The sequence below is a fragment of the Cervus elaphus genome, chromosome 31 (assembly GCF_910594005.1).
Source record: "Cervus elaphus chromosome 31, mCerEla1.1, whole genome shotgun sequence".
NCBI lineage: Eukaryota > Metazoa > Chordata > Mammalia > Artiodactyla > Cervidae > Cervus > Cervus elaphus.
In genome coordinates, this window is record NC_057845.1 from 44,647,070 (window position 1) to 44,669,930 (window position 22,861).

At 35.8% G+C, this 22,861-nt stretch overlaps 2 protein-coding genes and 1 non-coding gene across 11 annotated transcripts in view; 1 reads left to right on the forward strand and 2 right to left on the reverse strand.

Moving 5' to 3' along the window:
• IMPG2 (interphotoreceptor matrix proteoglycan 2) overlaps positions 1 to 9,707 on the reverse strand; it is a 70,787-nt gene extending 61,080 nt beyond the window's left edge. Inside the window, exons 1-3 of the mRNA XM_043893182.1 lie at positions 8,483 to 9,707; positions 7,777 to 8,028; positions 1,722 to 1,888 (exon numbers count right to left, since the gene is read on the reverse strand). Of these exons, the coding sequence (XP_043749117.1) occupies positions 1,722 to 1,888; positions 7,777 to 8,028; positions 8,483 to 8,567 (504 nt within the window). The 5' untranslated portion in view covers positions 8,568 to 9,707. The remainder of the gene's footprint in view (positions 1 to 1,721; positions 1,889 to 7,776; positions 8,029 to 8,482) is intronic.
• On the forward strand, positions 5,427 to 5,498 carry TRNAY-GUA. The gene has a single exon. It is a non-coding gene; the product is annotated as a tRNA-Tyr (tRNA).
• Positions 9,708 to 9,796: 89 nt separating the features above from the next.
• The window catches only part of SENP7 (SUMO specific peptidase 7), a 163,563-nt gene continuing 150,498 nt past the window's right edge, over positions 9,797 to 22,861 (reverse strand). For all 9 annotated transcript variants that reach the window (XM_043893184.1, XM_043893185.1, XM_043893186.1 and 6 more), the window contains 7 exons: positions 19,496 to 19,588; positions 18,741 to 18,865; positions 17,700 to 17,752; positions 14,263 to 14,306; positions 14,102 to 14,170; positions 13,680 to 13,830; positions 9,797 to 11,623 (listed from right to left, as the gene is read on the reverse strand). In XM_043893184.1, coding sequence (XP_043749119.1) covers positions 11,486 to 11,623; positions 13,680 to 13,830; positions 14,102 to 14,170; positions 14,263 to 14,306; positions 17,700 to 17,752; positions 18,741 to 18,865; positions 19,496 to 19,588 — 673 coding nt within the window. In that variant the 3' untranslated portion in view covers positions 9,797 to 11,485. The remainder of the gene's footprint in view (positions 11,624 to 13,679; positions 13,831 to 14,101; positions 14,171 to 14,262; positions 14,307 to 17,699; positions 17,753 to 18,740; positions 18,866 to 19,495; positions 19,589 to 22,861) is intronic.

The following is a 22,861-nucleotide window of genomic DNA, read 5'->3' on the forward strand; positions in this document are numbered from 1 at the left end:
AAAGCAGAAATCAACTCAACAATGTAAATCAATTTATTTCAATTTTTTTAAAAAAAGGTAAAATCGAGCTTCCTTCAGTTTTTGGACAGCCAGTGATTGCTTAAGTAACATTCTCAATCCCTCTCATGATTTCAAGTACTACCTTGAGGCTGGTGATCCCTATAGCTGTATTTATAACCCAGACCACTCTTCTGGGCTTCATACCTATATATTACACAATTCACATTTCACATATGGCTCAAAACAACGCATTAAAAAGCACACTCACCCTCCCCAGCAGTGCCTACAACCTGCGTCTCTGCCTGAGTTCTCAGCGGTAGCCATTGAAGCTAGAAGTTGGGAGGCTTCCAGGGTCATGCCTTCATCATTGCCCACTCCCATCCAATCTGTCACTGAGTCCTACTAGTCCTTCTCCTACTTATATCCCCTATGCTCCCTTTCTCTACTTCATGGTTTACATAGGATTCTCATCCCCTCAGGCCTCAAGTAGCGACTGATCTCTGCTCATCTTGTCCCCTCTAATCTATCATATTGGTGTATAGAAACCACAATAACCATTTTACAATTCAAAACTGTACAATCAGCCCCTGCCACTTGCCAACTTACACCCCTTCAATGGCTTTCTATCAACTACGAACTTCTTAAGCTATCCACCCCTCTAGTCTGATGTCCTGTCAAATCTAGTCCACTCTTCTGATATACTGGCCAACATATACATGTATTGTTGTTAGTCACTAAGTCGTGTCCGACTCTTTCGCGACCCTATGGACTGTAGCCCACCAGGCTTCTCTGTCCATGGGATTTCCCAGCAAGAATACTGGACTGGGTTGCCATTTCCTTCTCTAGGAGACCTTCCTGACTCAGAGATTGAACCCATGTCTCCTGCATTGGCAGGCAGATCCTTTACCACTGAGAGACCAGAGAAGCCCACGTTATATACAACTAATAATAATAAAATGTAAGAAGTACTATACTAAAGAATGAATAAAGAATTATGGTGTTCAAAAGATTATGTGAGCTAAATCTACTAGGATGGGGGTCAGGGGTTGTTTCCTTCTGAAGGAGGTTACATCTGAGCTGAAGACGTGCAGGACTTGAACAAAAGGAAGAAGGATATAAGGGGCCTCTCACACAGCATGTGCAATCTACCACATAGATCACACAGAACTAAACAGTTTCCTTCTCTTGCCATGAATACATGCAACATGAAAAAGAGAAGGTGGACAGATAATTTGTCTACATGCATGCTTGTTTATCCTTTGCTAAGAATAAACTAAATCTAAAACAAGGAAAACAAGTAAGCAAATTCATGCATTAGAAGCACATTTATATTTTACTAAACATTTATCCAATGATCTATATCCTCTATCTTTAATTAGTTATTGATTCAACTTTGAGCTGATAAAATGCAAAGCTCTGGCAAGAATGTTTGACTCTCACAGATTAATATTCTTAGCCTAAATCTTTGTAGAGCACGATTTCCAAATACTTACATTTATAAACAATCCTGAGGTTCTTGCTGGCTTCACAATGCTTATTAATTATAATGGCCAGAGCAAGAGATACAAAGATTGGCCACCCTGCGGTAGGTCACCTGAAGAGCCTAATTCAACAAGAGTAGCCCAGGGATCCGGCATTCACTCTTCCTTCCTTTAGGCCTGAGCTTCGTACATGTGCTCCTATAATAGTACAGTAATTTCTTCCCTTGTTACTACATTTACCTGCATAATTAAGCTTCTGTGTTCCACAGACTGACTAAAATGTGTGCCCATTTCAAATATAGTCGTGATTCCATCCTCACACAAATTCATCCAATAATGATATTCCTCATGCCCAGGAAGTCGATCCCAAAAAGTCCTGAAGGCTTCCCAGACAGCTTCCTGGCATACTGAAAAATAAATAGAGAGGTATTTTTTATGGAAAGCACTTTAGGATTCTCACAATGACCATGGTCCTGTTATTTCAGATTCCTGAGACACTTTTGCACACAGGGTCTATTCTGCAGGGACATGGGGATGATTCTCATTCAAAGCCCTTCTGTACACCCCATTTAAACTTTTTAGACTTGAAGAGTCCCCACTCCTTTCCCTTGCAAAGGAAACTGATTCACCTCCTCATAGGCAGGGGTTTTTGCTTCTCTTAAAAAAAAAAAAATCCATGTTTATGTTTTAGCAAAGTACAGCTGATACTGAAAATATTTCAATAGGACAAATAACCTGTGGTATATCCATATGATGGGATTAGAATTCAGTGATAAAAAGAAGTGAGGCTTCAAGCCATGAAAAGACATGGAGAAGATTTAAATTCATATTGCTAAGTAAGAGAAGCCAATCTGAAATGCGACATGCTGTGTGGGTCCAATGATTAATACATTCTTGAAAAAGCGAAACTATATAAATTGTAAAAAGATCTATGGTTGTCAAGGACTGGGGGGAGGGAAAGATACAGGAGGTGGAAACTGATGGGTTTGAGGGCAGGGAGACTATCGGTGTGACACTGTAACAGTGGATACATGTCACTGTTCATTTGTTAAAATCCACAGAAAACACAACTGAATGAGCGCACTCTAATGTAAATTATGAAACTACTGTCCTGAATCCCGTTTCTAGGCTCAGGCTACGCATCTTATCTAGTCTGGAGAAATCCAGAATGGAACAAAGCCTTTTTTTAGGGTAATACAGTTCCCTTTCAGAATCGTGGAGGCCAAAGCATGAGGAATAGTCAATTTAGGGCATAAGGCAAGAAAAAGAAATCCTGGAGGGATGCGGTGGGGAGAGAGGTGGGAGGACACGTTTACCTGTGGCCAATTCATGTTGATGTATGGCAAAGCCATCACAATATTGTAAAGTAATTATCCTCCAATTAAAATAAATAAAAATTTTTTAAAAAGAAATAAAAGGCATACAAATTGGAAGATAAGAAATAAAACTATGTCTTTATTTGTAGATGAGATAATCACCTATGTAGAAAACCCTACAGAATATATGAAAGAGCTACTAGAACCAATATGTGAGTTTACAAAGTTACAGAATAAAAGACCAATACATTAACCAATTGTATGTTTATATACTAGCAAGGAACAATCAAAGAACATTTTTTAAAAAATATTGTTAACAACAGCATGAAAAAAGTGAAATAAATCTGACAAAAAGATGTATAAGATCTATACACTAAAAATTACAAAACACTGCCAAGAGAAACTGACAAAGATCAAAATAAATGAGGGGATATATCCATAGAGCAAGAGTCAATACTGCTAAGATTTTGATCAACAGATTTAACACAAACCAAATCAAAATTCCAGTAGCTTTCCATGTACAAATTGCAAGCTGATTACAATATTTATATGGAAGACAAAGGACCTAGCATAATCAAGCAGATTTAAAAAGAAAAAGGTTGAAGGACTTGCACTACTTGATTCAAAGACTTATTATAAAGTTTATAGTTATCAAGAGAGTAAGGCATTGGCATTAAAACAGATAAATAAATCTGTGTAAGAGAACAAAAAATGGAGAAATAGATCCATCATACACAGAAGACTGATTTTCAACAAATGTACAAAAGCTAAAAAAGATAATCGTTTTAATAAATGATGGTGGAACAACTGGCTATGCAAATGCAAAAAAATTTAACTTTGACTCATATACACCAAATACAAATATTAACTCACAGTAGATCAAAGACCTATATGTAAAACCAAAAAATTATAAAACTTCTACAGGAAAAAATAACAGAAAATCTTTGTGGCTCTGAGCTAAGCAAACTTAGCTCCAATACCAAAAGGAAGTATGAAGCAAAAAAAAACCCCCACCTGACATATCAAAATCTAAAACTGTTCCTCAAAAGACATTTTTTTTCAGTTTTATTTATAAGACATCATTAAGAAAAATAAAACAATAAACCAAATATTGGGAGAAAATTTATGCAAAACATATACCTGACAATGAATTTGAATTTGGAATACATAAAGAACTCTTATAACTCAATAATAGGACAAACAATCCAATTATTTTTTAAATCAGCAAAATATTTGAATAGAAACTTCACCAAAAAAGATATACGAATGGCAAATGAGCACATGAAAAAGTGCTCAATGTCATTAGCCTCCAAGAAAACACAAGTTAAAACCACGATAAGATGTCACTTCATATCTACTAGAATGTGCTGGTTTAGTAACTAAATCATGTCTCTTTAGTCACTAAATCATGACTCTTGTGGCCGCATGGACTGTAGCCGGCCAGGCTCCTCTGTCCACAGGATTCTCCAGGCATGAATACTGGAGTGGGTTGCCATTTCCTTCTCCAGAGGATCTTCCTGACCCAGGAACTGAACCCAGGTCTCCTGCACTGCTGTCAGATTTTTTACTGACTGAGCTATGAGGGAAGTTGCATCTACTAGAATGGTTACAGTTAAAAAAGACCAACCATACCAAGCATCACACAGATGCGGAAAAACCAGAGTCCCAACACCCTGCTGGTGGTACAACTACACTGGAAAACAGGTTTGGCAACTTCTTAAAAAGTTAAACATAGAACTATCATGTGATCCATCCATTCCACTCCAATTAACCAACAGATATGAAAGCAGATGTTCACACAAAAAAATTGTTCACAAACATTCATGAATGCTTCCTCTATAATCACCAACAACTGAAAACCACCCAAATATCCCCAAATGCAGTATATCCATAAAATGTAATAACACCCCAAAATAAATGGTAACAAAGTATTGATACATGAAAAAATCACAGATGAGTCTCAAAACAATTAAACTGAGTAAAAGAAGCTAAACAAAAGAAAAAAGAGTACATAGTATGAATGCATTCATATATATAAGGGGAGAAAATGCAAACAATACCTGGTAATAGAAAGCAGATTAGTGGTTACCTCAGCTCTTAGGTCAAGGGAGGTGCTCAGAGAGGAAGTGTTATAAAGGCACTTGAGAAAATGTTCTGAGGTAACTGAAAAATTCATTATCTTAACTGTAGTGATAATTTAAGGATAACTATATTTGTCATAACTAATCAGACTATATACTTTAAATAAGCGCAGTTTATAGGCTATATTTTAAAAGGTCCAACTACTAATATAATTTTTTAAAGGGAGGATACTATTAATTACTTCCTACTCCAAGCACCCCTAAATATCTGCTTAATTTCAAAAGTTGAGTGCAGTTGCTTCTTGCTTAAATGGAGATATTCTTCAAATGTGTTATACCAAACAGCAATTGATATCAAGTTATCTATGAAAGGAAAAACTCAGCAAACCATTAGAGTGAATTAGTTCAGTGGAAAGAACTAAAATCCTTGGCTGGACGGTGAGTGGATCTAAACAATGTCTAAACAATTGGTTTTAGGAGCGTAATCCAATTACCTCTTCTAAATCTCTTCAAAATCAAGACCTATGTTGAAATATTCATTCCCCCCTTCCCTGGTAGCTCAGATGGTAAAGTGTCTGCCCGTAATGCAGGAGACCTGGGTTCAATTCCCGGGTTGGGAAGATCCTCTGGAGAGGAAAATGGCAACCCATTCCAGTACTCTTGCCTGGAAAATTCCATGGACGGAGGAGCCTGGTAGGCTACAGTACATGGCGTCGTAAAGAGTCGGCTACTACACTAAAGCCTTTGTGTGAATCACAACAAACTGGAAAATTCTTAAAGAGGTGGGAATACCAGACCACCTTATCTGTCTCCTGAGAAACCTGTATGCAGGACAAGAAGCCACACTTAGAACTGGACATGGAGCAACTGGACATGATTCAAAATTGAGAGCAAGGAATACAACAAGGCTGTATACTGCCACCCTGCTTATTTAACTGCACGGCAGAGTACATCATGCAAAACGCCAGGCTGGATGAAGCGCAAGCTGGAGTCAAGACTACCAGGAGAAATATCAACAACCTCAGATATGCAGATGATGCCACTCCAATGGCAGAAAATGAAGAGGAATTAAAGAGTCTCTCATGAGGGTGAAGAGAAGAGGGGAACAGCTGGCTTAAAACTACTGTTTGAACTAAGTTCAAACAAATGTTTGAACTAAACATTCAAAAACCTAAGATCATGGCGTTCGGTCCCAACACCTCATGGCAAATAGACGGGGAAAAAGTAGAAGCAGTGACAGTTTTATTGAAACCATTGCTGCTGGTTTCAGTATTTGGACCCACCAGCCAATAAGAATATTTCTTAGTTCTTGCTTAAAAAAATAAGACATACTGAACTGTGTGTAAAATGCACCCATGAAATTGAGACTGTGCTACGTAAGTACTACAACATAAAGTAAACCAAGCAGACGTAGAAAATTCATCTTTTCAAAGGATGAAAGTACCAAATGTTGTCAAGATGTAAATCATTCTTTTAACTAGTTTCTGAATCAGTATGGAAGTGGTCATAGAAGGGAAAAAGAGACCTCTGAGAACTTCCCCTTAAAGGAGGTTAAATATACCATCAGCTAAGATCAAGGAGAGGAAAAAGTCAAAGTAGTGATAGATTCTCTCTTCTTGGGCACCAAAATCACTATGGATGGTGACTGCAGCCATGAAATTAAAAGATGTTTGTTCCTTGGAAGGAAAACTATGGCAAACCTGAGGTGAAGTGAAGTGAAATGAAAGTCACTCAGTCGTGTCCAACTATTTGCAATCCCATGGACTGTATACGGGATTCTCTAGGCCAGAATACTGGAGTGAGTAGCCCTTTCCTTCTCCAGGGGATCTTCCCAACCCAGGGATTGAACCCAGGTCTCCTGCATTGCAGGCAGATTCTTTACCAACTGAGCCACAAGGGAAGCCCATGAATACTACAGGGGGGTACCCTATCCTTTCGCCAGCAGATCTTCCCGACCCATGAATCGAACCAGGGTCTCCTGCACTGCAGGCAAATTCTTTACCAATTGAGCTATCAGGGAAGCCCATGGCAAACCTAGACAGCATATTAAAAAGCAGAAGCATCACTTTGCCAACAGAGGTCCGTATGGTCAAAGCTACAGATTTTTTTCAGTAGTCATGCATGGTTATGAGAGTTGGACCAGAAAGAAGGCCAGAAAGAATTGATGCTTTCGAACAGTGGTGTTGGAGAAGACTCTTGAGAGCCCCTTGGACTGCAAGGAGATCAAACTAGAAATCCTAAAGGAAATCAACCTTGAATATTTCATTGGGCGGGGGGGGGGGGGGGGACTGATGCTGAGGCTGAAGCTCCAATACTTTGGCCACCTGATGTGAAGAGACGACACCGTGGAAAAGACTGATGCTGAGAGAGATTGAAGGCAAAAGAAGGGACGACAGAGAATGAGATGGTAAGATACCATCACAGATTCAACGAACAAGGAGATAGTGGAGGACAAAGAGGCCTGGCATGCTGCAGTCTACTGGGCTGCAAAGAGTCAGACATGATTTAGTGAATCAACAACAATCTTTCCTCCATGGTAACCGTAAGTTTTTTTCTACATCTGTGACTCTATTTCTATTTTGTAAATAAGTTCATTTGTACCATTTTTTTTACATTCTACATATAAGAGAGATTTTATGATAACCTGGTACTTTTAAAGTACTTAAATGATTTTAAACCATGTCCATGTCCTCTCTTAAAATAACAAACTTTTCTCTGAAGCTATATAAATACCAAATTCTTAGTAAGTCTGTTTTCCATGGTTAGTAGAAAGATAATATTTGGTTTAAGTCTCTGTCCAAAGTATGACAAATTTTGAATTGTAAACAAATACAACAACTGTTTTTGAACTATGTTTGAATTTCACCATGGAGCCCAAGGGTTTGAATATTTGCTTACCTCGGACTTTAAAATATTTCACGTGGTTTGCCACAGCCTCTGTAACACTTTCATCTGGGCAGGTTTTCACACCATTAGGAAATAAAGTCGATCGCTTTCTTCTGAGCAACCAACGTCTCTCACTTTCTCTGTTGTCCAGAGGCTGTTTCTTTTTAGCAGGTAGAGAAGAATCTGTGGATTCTGAGTCAGTCTGGAGAAAAGAAACTGTACTCTTGGGTTCTTGGATCTCTTCTAAAGATAAGGAGGTTTGTGCTACAGAGGGAAAGCATAAACAAAACTTCTAATGACAAATGAAGATACAGAATGAGAGGACACAAACAAAAACTGACATCTGCACCATGTCTGGATTTTTAACTCAATGCTCAAATTACAGACCTCTATGTGTCAAGAGAAGTGAAGCATTCAATTTTTTCTCCATTTAATTCCTACTCCTTATTTCAAGACTGCTAGTTATTGAAACCAAGTATACATTCAATTTCAACACAAGAAATAAGAAGAGGTAAGGTCTGAATCAAGAAACATTAATGAAGAGAAAAACCAGAATTACTGGAGAAATTATCACACAGTTTAAAGGAAGCAATATTAAAGATTGATAGAGTAATATTTGATCCAATTCCTTACAGCAATCATATCAAATAATGTTTTTAGAGAAAATATACTACAGATACAAAGGAAAATTTAAAAAGTAACACAGATTTTTAAATACCTGTTAATGATGGACGGTTTCCTTCTATCAGGACAAATATCAAAATACACAGAGAAATCTTCCCAAAATGAGGAAACATAATCATTTGAGCCAAAACCAAAAGGAGGAGGAGAGGCCAAAATCTGTAACTTGAAAAGCCTTGAAACGTCCAGTAACAAACTGCTACAGAAGAAGTCTAACATTTATAAGTTTATGTTTGAGAACTGACAACCATTCCAAAATCATTATAAATTAGCTAAATAAAAATGGTGTCCTTTCAAAGTAACTCTCCCTTCTTTTCTGAAATAACGAACATGCTATGAGAGCAGGAGAGATAAGCTAATTAGGACAGATGGGAAGAGACAATTTCTTTGTTCTAATCTAGTCAGCTAAGCTCTTTACTAACACTCTCCTTGCCTTTAATAAGCAGTCCACATAAAAATAATGTTTCCCCCAAAATAACTTTACACATACAACTCAGGATTTTATAATTTTTCTCAATCTATTAGAATCACATTCTCTGATTTTCTCTACAACTGATTTATAAGCATAAAATGCCCAGACCAACTATACTTGTCTACATCAGAAATACAGAACTACATACAAAATAAAATCAGTTTTCTTCGAGCTGTTTCTGTTTGTAATAAATCTACTGTCTTGTAAGCTACCGTCTGTCCCTCCTTGATTAAAAAACTTGAAAATCTTCCACTGTAACCACTTCTACCTCCTTCCTCATCTATAAAATAGAACAGGAATAGTAAAAAAAATAACTCATGATAGAGATACTGTAAGCATTAAAGAGGTATTAAACTTTTTCTAAATTCTAGTTAAGTGATTGGCTTATGACTTTAAAAAGAAAGCCAAGTTTGGTTTTTTCATCCCAAGAATTGTGAAATAAAAACAGTATTAGCTTCTTTAAGAAGGCTTTCCCTTTCCACTGACAACACTCTTACAACCTCTCGACCAGTTCTCAGTATCACACTCTCACACACACCCTAAGCTGAACACACTCCGGTGATCCCAAGGAAACTCTATGATTTTTTTAAACAAGCATACTAAAACTGTTCATGTGTTCATTTCTCCTATTAGACCAGAAATGACCTAGGAATAAGAGCAGTCATTCATTTTTTTCTACCTTGTATATTTCCTGATAGTAGTAGACGCTCAAAAAATGTTCCCTGGACTGACAATCAAAATTACCATATGCCTGCTAAAACAGAAGAAAATTTCATCTAAGCGTCAATTATATGACATGCACTGAGTATCACACAATTTAAAATTTATATCTAAAAATCGGCCACCTTTCATAAGGAAAAAAATTACACCTCAGCCTGATGAATTGGAAATATGTTTAATATAAAATGTTGGTATTCTCAAAGCATTATTTCCATATGAATTTACGAAAATGGGATTTTAAACAATCTGCAAAACATGATAAGTAAGGGACAGTGGTATCTTTGAAAAACATACAAACAGAAGTTAAGAAGTCACAGTAAGATGTCTTATATACTGGTTTTCCCAAAATTAGATATACAAAACAATGAACAGTCATCTAAAAAAGTTCCCTCCCCAACAAAGAAACTGGGGATGAAACATGTAATTATAACGGTCTTTACAGGAACTCTCCAAAGGACAAATATCTTTAACAATAAAAAGGTGATGACAGAAACATAAGGACACTGAGGCTTAACTGACAACTCAATTCACGTGATTCTGAATGAAATAAAACATCCTGCCTGATTGTTAGCTTCATCTTAAATTGCCTTTCCTTCACTGCTATACAGTTACAACATAAATCTAGGAGACGCCTAAAATAGAAGATTAAAATGATATTATTAAAAAAATTTTCTTATCTGAGAAAATACAATATAATTGTACCCTCAAAATATTCCTGATAACATTAGAAGGTTGTAAAGTGTTGAATCATATGTAATACCATCATTATCATATCAATTCAGGACTGTAACCTGTCAGAACGTTTAATAAAAACTTATGCTCCATCTGGTTCTTAAGTCTCTAAAAATTACAATTTAAAAATATAAAAGCAATGAGAGCAATCTGGCTTTTGCAGACGAATACTGGATAAACAGAGCTATAAAATTATGTATTCAGTCCTAACAATTAGTATATAAGAATTCGAGGATTTTTTTTTTAATTAAAGTTATGAAGACACCAGTTTTATCTTCTATACTTACAGAAACTGTACACATATTCTGGGATGTCAGAGTAGGATAGGAGTCAATATTTACATAGTTATACCTCAAATAAACTAAGTTGAGCTACATATGCAATTTTTTGTGATAGCTAAATTTTTTGCTCCAAATTCACTCTGAATGAACAAACTAAATTCTCAGATCCCCACACGTGACGGCAAAAGAAACAAAAGAAACAACAATTAAAGTAACAGTTCCATTTAGCAACTGAGAAAAATAAGCTGCGCTTTGAAAGAGTGAATGCTTATCACTTTCCTAACATCGTTTTCTCTTATGCTATACAGAAGGGATGCCGTAAATGGCATTTTCTGAAGCCTTGATACTAAATTCTTTTTTTAAAAAAATACACAGTATTCATACTGCATGCTTGAGCTGCAAAGAATAAAACTACAATATAATGGGACTTGTCAACAAATTTGACAAGCACTGGGGCTGGCACCAGGGAGGACCTAACTCCCTTCAAGTCCCAGTTATGTGGAAGTACAGATCACATAGCTTTATTGTCTACAAAAACATTCCCACACATTACATACACTATTGCATAATCCAAGCATATTTAATCAGAAAAATATCAAATATTTATGAAACTTTAACTCCTACGTAATACATTAATCTATACCACCCCCATTTCCACTCCATCTATGAGATCCCAACAATTCTAATAGTATATCTTATATATTTTAAATAATGCACAATGACTTATAAAACTACTGCAAGTTATGTTCCTCTCTGTGAGCTGGCCAACACGAAGGCTGGTAAGCGGCTTTCCAGTAATCGTGTAGAGCATCTGTGTCGTGTCTGTACAGATTAACTAGCTGCTGCTGCCCTTCTGCTGCTGTAAGTGAAGCTTCAAAATGAGCTCTCGAATATCTTCCCGTTTGGTCTTTATTACATGACGAGGGAACCATTTCTCCAGATGAATTGGAAGTTCAAAGTTAACAATAGGATCCTAATGAGAGAAAAGACAATGCAATCACTTCAGCAGTATAATTCAAATTTGCTCAACATTCATTTTTCTAAGGAATGAGAAATTGCTAACTTTTTAAAATAACAGCTTTAGTGAGACATAATTCACATAACATACAATTCACCTAAGGTATTCAATTGAATGATCTTCAGTATATTCAAAGTTGTGCAACCATCACCACAATCAATTTCATAGTATTTTCATTAAACTGCTAACTTTCGAACATCAAAATTAAACACCGTTATGTTCTGCTACAATTCATGTTTAAGTGAATTAGTGCAAACAGAATTAGTAAACAATGATTCAGTACAACACAGAAGTCAGCTTGGTTTGAACACAATCTTCTCTGGCATGTTATTATTTTGTACTATTAAAACAAACACCAAGGCCAGCAGTAAATGAAGACTCTCAGATAAAAAACAGAAAATTCTACAGAAGTACCTTCTTTTAGTCTAAGAAAACAGCCAATTTAGTGGTTTCAAGAATTGCTACATTTTCCATTATGTTAAGCTTAACAAGGAAGGTGCGACTGCAAAGACAATTCTGCCTATCTTCAAGAAAATAAATAAATAAATGCTGAAGACTACCCTAGATCATGTTTGTAAATTTGATGAAACTATTAGAAGCTAGATGTAAGAAGGACATACTTAAAAAGGAAATTAAGAATCCCAGGGTTTAAAGCGGAAATGATGGGCTGACTGATTCTAGGAGCATATGTCAGTGGAGATTTAACTGTGCAAGTATTTTTATTAGAATTAATGTTGTTTTTCTTAGGCCCAGTTACAAAGTTCCACAGGTTTTGAGTGATCAACCTGAAACCTATTTTCTTCCACCCACAGTCTGTTATATTAGTGCACAAATTTGTGAAACACAAGGTTTAGCTTTTTGAGTTCCCCACCCCCTAGGAATCTTCAGTGGTGCTACAGCCTAAATGAGAAGTGTACTCTACAGACTGAGGCTACATAAGTAGAATTACATAGCAGATTCAGAATATGTTATGTAATAAGACTCTCTGGATAATCTAAAAACAAAATCAAATCTCTTTGGAAAGAATATTAGAAGATCAGAATTGTCATCCTATAAGGCAGCTCCAGTGTAGAATAAAAAAGGAAAAAAAACATAATAACACATTTAGTGGTTTCCATAATGTATACCATCTTCTACTATAATCAATTCTCCCCAATTATACCAAAAGTTACAACTGCATACTATAACCCTCATGCCTTGAAAGTACATTTAAGGATTATCTAAACAAGCTTCTGGTCAAAAATACCCTATTCCTACAGCCATCTTCATAAATAATACTGGTTATGACTGAAGTAATAAGCTAACAGTTAAAAAAACAAAAAAGAGTGATTCCTTGCTATTTAAAACTCTTTTTACTGTTGCTACAGTTCCTATAGAATCTCTGAGGAGCTAGAAAATAATACCCAATCGTGTCATTGTACTTATGTAGCTGATGGTTTTCTGAGATTCTTCAATCCACAAGTCTTTGGTCTTGAAATTTTTCTTCCAATTTGTCTGTCTTATTCTCTCTCTGCCTTGAATCCATCTGCGACTCCAACTATATGTAAATCAGACTTTTTGACTGTACCACACTTGTCTCTTTTGCACTTTTCTCTTCTTTACATTCTTTTTCCTTTCTTAGCTACAGTGGGATACTTTCTAGTGTCCTTTTTTAAAGTTCCCTAATCCTGTCTTCTGTCGTATTCAGTCTGCTATTAAACCCATCCAATAAGTTCTTAATTTCAGATATATCAGTATGCACTTTCAGTTCTAGAATGTCCACTCAACATTTTTTTTAAAGCAGATTCCATTTTCACCCATTCTGTTCATCTCTATTTTCTCCAATAAGTTAATCAAATTATTTTAAAGTTCTTATCTTTTAACTCTAATATTTGGGTTATATATGGTTCTATGTCTTTTTTTTTTCTTTCTTGATCACCTCTAACATTTTCCTGCTTCTTTGCTTGCCCAGTAATTTGTGATTATATGCTAGTAACTGTGAATAAAAAAACTTATTTATATCTTTACATACCTTAAAGAAGCTTTCCACATATTGCAGTAAATATACACCACAATCACTGCTATTATCCTGTTTAGGAACTTTAGGGCACAGGTCCACCATGTTTGTTTTGCTGAATTCACGATGAGTTTTTCGTTTAACTTCCCATTCTACCTCTAAATACCTTAAATCAAGAAAAAGTAGAGTGATTTGAACAGAAATTTCTTTACTATTATGTAAACTTTCACAAAGATGTAGAAACATCTGCTGCCAAATATGTTGCCTCTAGCCACATTTCAAAAGACTTAAACGTTAACAGCACAAATTATAACTTGTGAGGCTTCAAAAATGCTAATAAAATCATCTGAGTTTCAAACTAAAAACTAGACTTTTTTCAACAACTTAATTTTTACAACTCACATATATGAGATTATAGTAAAATCATCACTACTTACTCCCGTAAATTCTGAACTGTGCTTTGTATAGAAGCAGCTTTCAAGGAATCTAGTATGAGAATGCATGGCCTATGAAAAGCAAAGAAAGAAATCAAGATGTATGTATTTGTAAAATGAAATAAACCTAAATATCTGAAATATGTATTATAGCATGTACGCACCTTTTACACATTTTCTTTGGTACTGTCACATTCATCTCAGGACTCTGAAATAACATGAATTTTTATGACTTTGAAATTAAAGCTAGTTTGAATAAATAAACTTTCAGTCATTTTTAAAAATGTTTCATATAACTTTAAAATTTCAAATAAGAGTTCTTTTCATCATCTCAAGTAAGCCAATTTTGTTTTTAAAATTTATTATTATCTGTCACTGGTGAAAAAGTTTATAAACTTTTACATGTGACCTTAAGAAGTTATGGAGCTTTAACATAGCCTAAAAAACAAACTGGAACTTGAATTACTTGTATTCAGAGTTGCCATCTTAAAAAAGATAAACAAGTTAATTGAATCTGTCCTTAATCACATTTTCTTAACAAAGTAAATGAAGTCAGCAGAGACAGACTTCTTCCCTTTGAAGCACAAGAAGCAAAGTATTAATGTATATTAAGGGACAAGAGAGGGCTTCCCTTGTGGTTCAGCTGCCTGAACGACAGGCAGCTGAAAAGAATCCGCCTGCAATGTGGGAGACCTGGGTTCAATCCCCGGGTTGGGAAGATCCCCTGGAGCAGGGAAAGGCTACGCACTCCAGTATTCTGGCCTGGAGAATTCCATGAACTGTATAGTCAATGGGGTTGCAAAGAGCTGGACACAACTGAGCAACTTTTCACTTTCACTTTCAAGGACAAGAGATGGGGTATTTTGTTATTTTTGCTGATAAATTTAAGAATCAATAGATCAAATTTTCTTTAATATGCAGAACTTCTCAGTTATCTTTATTATGCTAATATTACAGTAAATCTCAAGGAGGGAAATAGAACACAGGATTTACTCAGCTTAACTGATTTTAAAATCCTTTTTATCATAAATGCATCTTAAAACAGAACTCAATTTGGGAAACCTGGCTGTAGAAGCAAGAAGAAACTCCCCTATTCTGCCACCAAGATATTAAAGAAGAAAACCTCCTTCCTTCTGCCCACTCTGTTCCAGTGACAATAAAGACATAAGCCTTTGCCAGCGAGGCTACTGCTATCTGTATGTATAAAAAAATAATCAGGTGACTACCTTAATCAATTAAGATACCAAATCTAGACTATAAATATCAGTTTTGAGGTCCATTTGAAGAAAAGCTAACAGTAACTATCTTAGCCACAGAAGTCATATGGATTAACCGTGAGTCTACTTTGAATGATTTTTACCAACAATTTATAAAAACAGAAAGTGGAATGTAAAATATTGTACAGGAGGTGGTGACCAAAACCATCCCCAAAAAAAAGAAATGCAAGAAGACAAAGTGGTTGTCTGAGGAGGCTGAGAAAAGAAGAGAAGCAAAACGCAAGAGGAAAAGAGAAAGATATACCCAACTGAATGCAGAGTTCCAGAGAATAGTAAGGAGAGATAAGAAAGTTTTCTTATGTAACCAATGCAAAGAAATAAAGGGAAACAATAGAATGGGAAAGACTAGCGATCTCTTCAGGATAATTGGAGATATCAAGAGAACATTTCATGCAACAATGGGCATGAAAAAAGAAACAGTAAGGACCTAAGAGAAGCAGAAGGGAGCTGCCATTAAAGAGTGGCAGCAAGAATACACAGAACTATACAAAAAAAAGGCTTAATGACCTGGATTAATGGCCTGTATAACCATGATGGTATGGTCACTCACCTAGAAACAGAAAACCTGGAGTGTCAAGTCAAGTGGGCTTTAGGAAGCATTACTATGAACAAAGCTAGTGGAGGTGATGGAATTCCAGCAGAGCTAATTCAAATCCTAAAAGATGATGCTGTTAAAGTGCTCACTCAATATGCCAGCAAATTTGGAAAACTCAGCAGTAGCCACAGGACCGGAAAAGGTCAGTTTTCAATCCAATCCCAAAGAAGGGCAATGCCAAAGAATGTTCCAACTATCACACAATTGCATTCATTTCACATGCTAGGAGAGTAATACTCAAAACCCTTCGAGCTAGGCTTCAGCAGTATGTGAACTGAGAACTTCCAGATGTACAAGTTGGATTTAGAAAAGGCAGAGGAAACAGAGATCAAATTGCCAACATTCGTTGGATCATAAAGAAAGCAATGGAATTCCAGAAAAACATCCACTTCTGCTTCACTGACTACACAAAAAGCCTTTCACTGCGGAAAATTCTTAAAGACATGGGAATACCAGACCACCTCACCTGTCTCCTGAGAAACCTGTATATGGGTCAAGAAGCAACAGTCAGAACTGGACATGGAACAACAGAAAGGTTCAAAATTGGGAAAGGAGTATGTCAAGGCTGTCTACTGTCACCCTGTTTATTCAAAGGAACAAGTGGAAACAGTGACAGGTTTTCTTTTCTTAGGCTCCAAGATCACTGTGGATGGTGACTGCAGCCATGAAAAGACACTTGGTCCTTGGAAGGAAAGCTAGACAAACCTAGACCGTGTATTAAAATCAAAGACAGCACTTTGCTGATAGAAGTTTGTCTAGTCAAAGCCATGGTTTTTCCAGTGGTCATGTACAGATATGAGAGCAGGAAATTAAAGAAGGCTGAAAGTGAAAGTCACTCAGTTGTGTAAGCCTCTTTGCAACTCCATGAACTACACAGTCCATGGAATTCTCTAGGCTAGAATACTGGAGTAGGTATCCTTTCCCTTCTCCAGGGGATCTTCTCAACCCAGGGATCGAATCCAGGTCTCCCCCATTGCAGGCGGATTCTTTACCAGCTTAGCCACAAGGGAAGCCCAAAGAAGGCTGAGCACTGCAAAACTGATGCTTTTGAATTGTGTTGTTGGACAAGACTGTTGAGAGCCCCTGGACTGCAGGGAGATCAAACCAGTCAATCCTAAAGGAGATCAACCATGAATATTGATTACAGGACTGATGCTGAAGATGAAGCTCCAATACTTTGACCACCTGATACAAAGAACTGTCTCACTGAAAAAGACCCTGATGCTGGGAGAGACTGAGGGCAGGAAAAGAAGGAGGCAACAGAGGATGAGATGGTTGGATAGCATCACCAACTCAATGGACATGGATTTGAGCAAACTTTGGGAGATAGTGAAGGACAGGGAAGCCTGGCATGCTGTAGTCCACGGGATCACAGAGTCGGATATGACAGCAACTGAACAACGATTATTGCAAAAACTGATGAAATGATGAAGAATAAAAGTACATTTTCCCATAGAAATTGGAAAATTAGCTGACCAAGATGATCAGATAAACTACTAAATAAATGAATCTAGGAAGCTAAAGTAAGATAAACAGATGCAAAAAGAAAGACAATTTCCCTTGATCTCTCCCTATACCAACAAAATAAATCAAAGAATCATAAATCAGCATAATTTAATCATATGGTCCACCTGTACCTGTCATACCCTACCTAGCTATGCCTTGTTTGAGACACAGAATTGTACATTCATGAGTTTCCCTCCCTCCATATTCATAAAAGCCCACTTACTTGAGAATCTTCTGTACCCGAGGACAGTGCTGAAGCAGTATGCAGATTGTTATCTAGTCAGAAATAACAGAACAGTTATGTGTGTTTATTTTATGTCTACCACAAAGTAGTGGGATAAAAACTGTAATGTGTATGCACACTAGTAGTTAAAGGAAAAAGAATACCTGGGAACTACTCAGTTTTTTTTTTAATGGTTAATATTACCAAAAAAGTCCAAGTGATAGATAAAACAGACAATGCTTCATTAGTTGTCATCAGACAATACATAAACCCTACAGCCAAATCTTGAAATACCAGTTAGCTGGGCCAGTTTCTTATAAAAAGACAACGTTCATAGAATGCTCATTTATCAAAATCTCTGCTGTTTTAATGCAGAGGAGCATTAATTCACCTAGTAACAATTCTTCTAACATATGATCACAGGGTGTTGCATAAATACACTTTTACAGCACAGGAGAATTAGACAAAATTGAAAATAATCACGTTACTTTTTCAGTTTTTCTTTCTCCCACAAAAGATACAGGTTTTGGCTAGTATTAATGTTAATGACTAATATTAATTCTGCTTGCTGCTTAGGCTTACAGCTATAAAATATAGTTTGATTTTTTTCTCGAAGAAAGGAGGCTTATTTACCTACTTAAGATCTATCTGGGTTGCAACATAAAAATCATGGAAGAAAGCGACCCCTCTATCACCTAGCCAAATGACTGGTGTCAACACCACCTGTCCTGATTCATACCAAGAGAAAGGAAAAAAGGGGCAGATTTCAAGTTATGCCTGAAGATACATGATGTGAATTCTTAGCAAGAATATGTTATAAAAAGTGCTATGATAAACTTGATAGAACAGTATAACTTGAGAATTACACTTTGTTTATACATGAGTCTGGGTATCATGAAAATTCCAGACATTTCTTCTAATAAACTAAATGATAAGAAGTAACTATACTATTTACACTATCTTTCAACCCCATATTGTTCTCCATAACCATTTTACTGTTGCCATCATTATTAAAAACATGATCCACATTAGGTTTATCACCTATTGTTCTGCTGCCATGTTGGGATTCCTCAGCCTGGGAGTGCTGGGGTATAGTTTGTGGAAAATCTTCATACACAACTTCTTCTAACCATGGAAAACAAATGACTGCAAGATACCAGTGAGACCTGTTGAAAAAGAAATATAATCTTAACACAAAATCTAAACAATATAGAAGAATATGTTCTAGAACTATAGCTCAGAAGGTGGGTATGACAAATATTAATTCTGAATAAGTTCACTGTAATATCCGAACACACATTTCACAACTAATTTAAAAAGTACTAAGACTTCTTAGGGTAAAATCTGAGTAATTCAAACTTACTTTTATATAATTAATATTTCCTGTTGAGGATCTGCTTTAATAAATAAACAGAGCACCATCTTTTTTCTTTTAGTGTTAAAAGAGTTTGTTCTCTTAAATACTTGAAGATTCACCCTGAATGCTTTTCCTTTTTTGTTCAGAAAATCTTTTCTTGAGTACCCCTCACCTCCAAAAAAAAAACTCTATGCCTCAGTCATTATAGTCTTGTGGGCATTTGTCATTTTATTTTTTTCAATATATACAACATAAGCACCGTCAAACCAAAATTCAAAACAAAAAAACTCATTTATTTTAGCTACTTCCTTAGAAAAAAATTTAAACATAATACCTTGATTGATATACCCATACTGTTTTTTACTGATTACGAACTAAAAATGCACAAAGTACTTTTCCCCACCCTCCAATTTTTTTTTAAATAATCTGAAATACTCACGACTCATTTACAGGCACAAAGATGTAATCTTTGTTAAAGATGTTTATGTGACGAGTCCATGTTCTTACTCTCTTATGTCTTCTCTGAGCCATTCTGGGAATAAAAATATAGATATATTTGGTAGAAAAAAAATTCAAAATTTAAGATAAGAATAACCATCTTCTTCAAGATACATAATATTTAACAGACTGGAAAATGTGCTTTTATTAACATATGGCTGTTTTTAAATATGACCACTATTTATAAACATAAAATAATGGATAAGAGAAAGGCAGCAATTCATAAAATGCTCTATAGATTTTAAAAGTGTCTGAACAACTGAATATGAACAGCTATGCCTATTTATTCTGATATAAAATATTATCATTAAACCTTAACAGAACTGTCTAAATGCTGTATGTGTGATGAGGGAGTTGTTAAAACTTAACCGAAGAGGAGAGGTGAGGTATATATTCTTAAATTTTTAAAGATGAAATTCTTCTCCCTTTATCTCATTTATAAGAATATTATAGGACAAGGAATACCCTGGCAGTTCAGTGGTTAAGGCTTTGCTTTCCAATGCAAGGGATGCAGGTTCAATCCCTGGTCTGGGAGTTAAGATTCCACATGCCTCCTGGCCAAAAAACCAAAACATAAAACAGAAGCAATATTGTAACAAATTCAATAAAGACTTTAAAAATGGTCCACATTAAACAAACAAACAAAAGAACATTATAGGACAATGAGTTAAGCATATGCACCATCCATCTTTTATTTTATTTCTTTGATAAAGATTGGATTCTTAAGAATAATGAAAATCACTCACACTGCCCTAAGGGAATTTACAAAATAATGAAGACAGAAAAAAACCTACAACAAATAACTAAAATGTAAGTTTCATAAGGGATACAAATGAATTATGGTGATGGTATCTAAGAAAATCATCAAGAATGAATCCTTTTCATTCACCAAGAATGAATTCCTTTTCTTTATGTCACTAGGGTGTTAAAGAAGGAAGATATCAAACCAAGTTTGGATGTCAAAGAAGGTTCTAGGAAAGGGATGGCATTTCACAGTTGCATAAAGGAGGTTATGGTATGACATCTGGCTCAGTCCCAGGAAGGACCTCTTTTTAGTTAGAAAATTAAACAAACAATGGTTTGTTCTTATATATTAAATACCAAGTAACCCAATTTTGCTCTATCCCTGGCCATGAGAATATCTAACCAAACTTACGGGAGCAGATGTTGGGAGTAAAATGGAATCTAGAACGGGACAAAAGATGTGGTAGGAATCAGACACTATACAAAAGAACAACTTTGTAAAATAATGAGTCATATGTTTACCAAGTTTTCTTATTTCAAAGTGATCCAACCATTACAATGATTATAAATAATTATTTTTACCCAGTACAGAATCTCTGTTGTCCATTTAAAAAATCTTAAAAGAGACAGCTGGTTTTCTTTTGTTTTATGTTGGTGTTTGATAAATTTACTGATTATGCTAACCTTACTTCACTGGGAATACATCAGACATTGGATGGAATAAGGATGATAAAAGGGAATATAGGGCCATAATATGATCTCTTACTCTCTGTTCCTAACTAACTGGAAAATTCTCAATTAAATGTCTAACAGTTTTCTCCCTGTTCAATAACATACATTATTATCTTTTGAGTTCCTAGTATGTTCTCAGAACTGAGAAAAATGTACCAGGTATAGAGTAAATGGCAACCCACTCCAGTACTCTTGCCTGGAGAATCCCATGGAGGGAGGAGTCTGGTAGGCTACAGTCCATGGGGTTGCAAAGAGTCGGACACGACTGAGCGACTTCACTCACTCACTTATAGAGTAAAAGAAAAAACAGATGCGGTCCCTGACCTCACGGAGCTTATATTTTAGAATGAGAAACTGAAAACAAACAAACAAACATAAAAATTACTAGAAACAGTTTTAAAATAAACTAAAAAAGTACCAAGAGAGAAAAAAAGAAAAAGTGCCAGAAGAAGAAATTTCCGTCAGAAAACAGCAAAGAGCTTAGCATATTCAAAACTTAAAAGGAGGCAGGCTGAGCTGAAGGATGGTAAATGAAGGGAGAGAATGTTGTGAGATGAGTTTAGGGAGATGGACAGGAGTGGCTCTTGCTGAATCTCATAAACCACAGTAACGACCGTGTCTATCGTTTAATCTATTTCCTAACACTGATAGCTTGATCTTCCCGTAGGATTCACTGGCCATCAATTATGGTTTGTATCCCTCGCAAGTTTGTTTCTGGATTCTTTTTTTTTTTTTAAACCAATCTGTGGGGATTCTTTATGTGAATACTAACTATATACACATTGGCCAAGCATTAGTATGAGCATTGGTGTCTGTATGTGTATGTATGTGTTCATGTGTATATGGGTGCGTGTATATGAAGATGTGTTATGCATAAGATACATGTAATATCTATATTACCCTGGAAGAAGGCACTCATCTAACTTAGTTTTGTCTTATGTTTATATATGATCAGGCATATAACATCTAAGTTTTTTCTAATTTTTTAATCAAAAAAAAATTTAAATACAGCAGAATCTACCTTTTCATTTCCTCAGTTTCTAGGTAGGTATGCCAACTGCATAATCTCCACACTGACTAGTAATCTTAACACAAAATGTGGGATTAAGTGTAGGGTGCCAACCATCAATCTCTATACACATAAAATAAGAGAGGAGGGCATGAGAAATGTTAAATATCTAATCTGTTTACTACAGCCTCCCCTTCCATATCTCCCCCTCCGTTAACCCTAATTATAAGGAATATTTTCATACTGTGGTTTTCTCCTTAGTTGATCCTGGAAGGCCTTGTCTACCAGCACAAATTTCAAACCTATAAAGACACTCAAAATATGGATGACCACACATTCCAGTTTGTATAAGTATAAAACCAATATACACAGGTTGCCTAGTGTAGCTATTAATAGAGCCTCCTTTTACTCACTCAAGTGTTCCAATTTAGACCATAAATTATATAGCTGCAATACTATAAATAAGAGAAAGAGCTTGAACTTTGTAATTGGAAAGCTATATCCAACTTCTGATAACTTATCTAACTTTTTTAAGCTTCAGTTCACAACAATGGCCATTTATCTCATAAGACTATTGTAGAATCAAACAATAACCTTCTGTTCACTGTCCTGGTTCCAAGCAGGTACTCAATAAATGTTAATAGTCTCTCTATTGCTATTATTTTTCTCCAGCAACACAACAAACTCAGTTTACCCATTTAATCATCTTTTCAGTTGCCTATTACTCCTATTATTTTAAAGGGATGAAACAACTCTCACAGCCATTTTTTTGAAGGCAGTCCAGTAAAACAAAAACATCTCTGGACTAACGGTTAAAAGAGA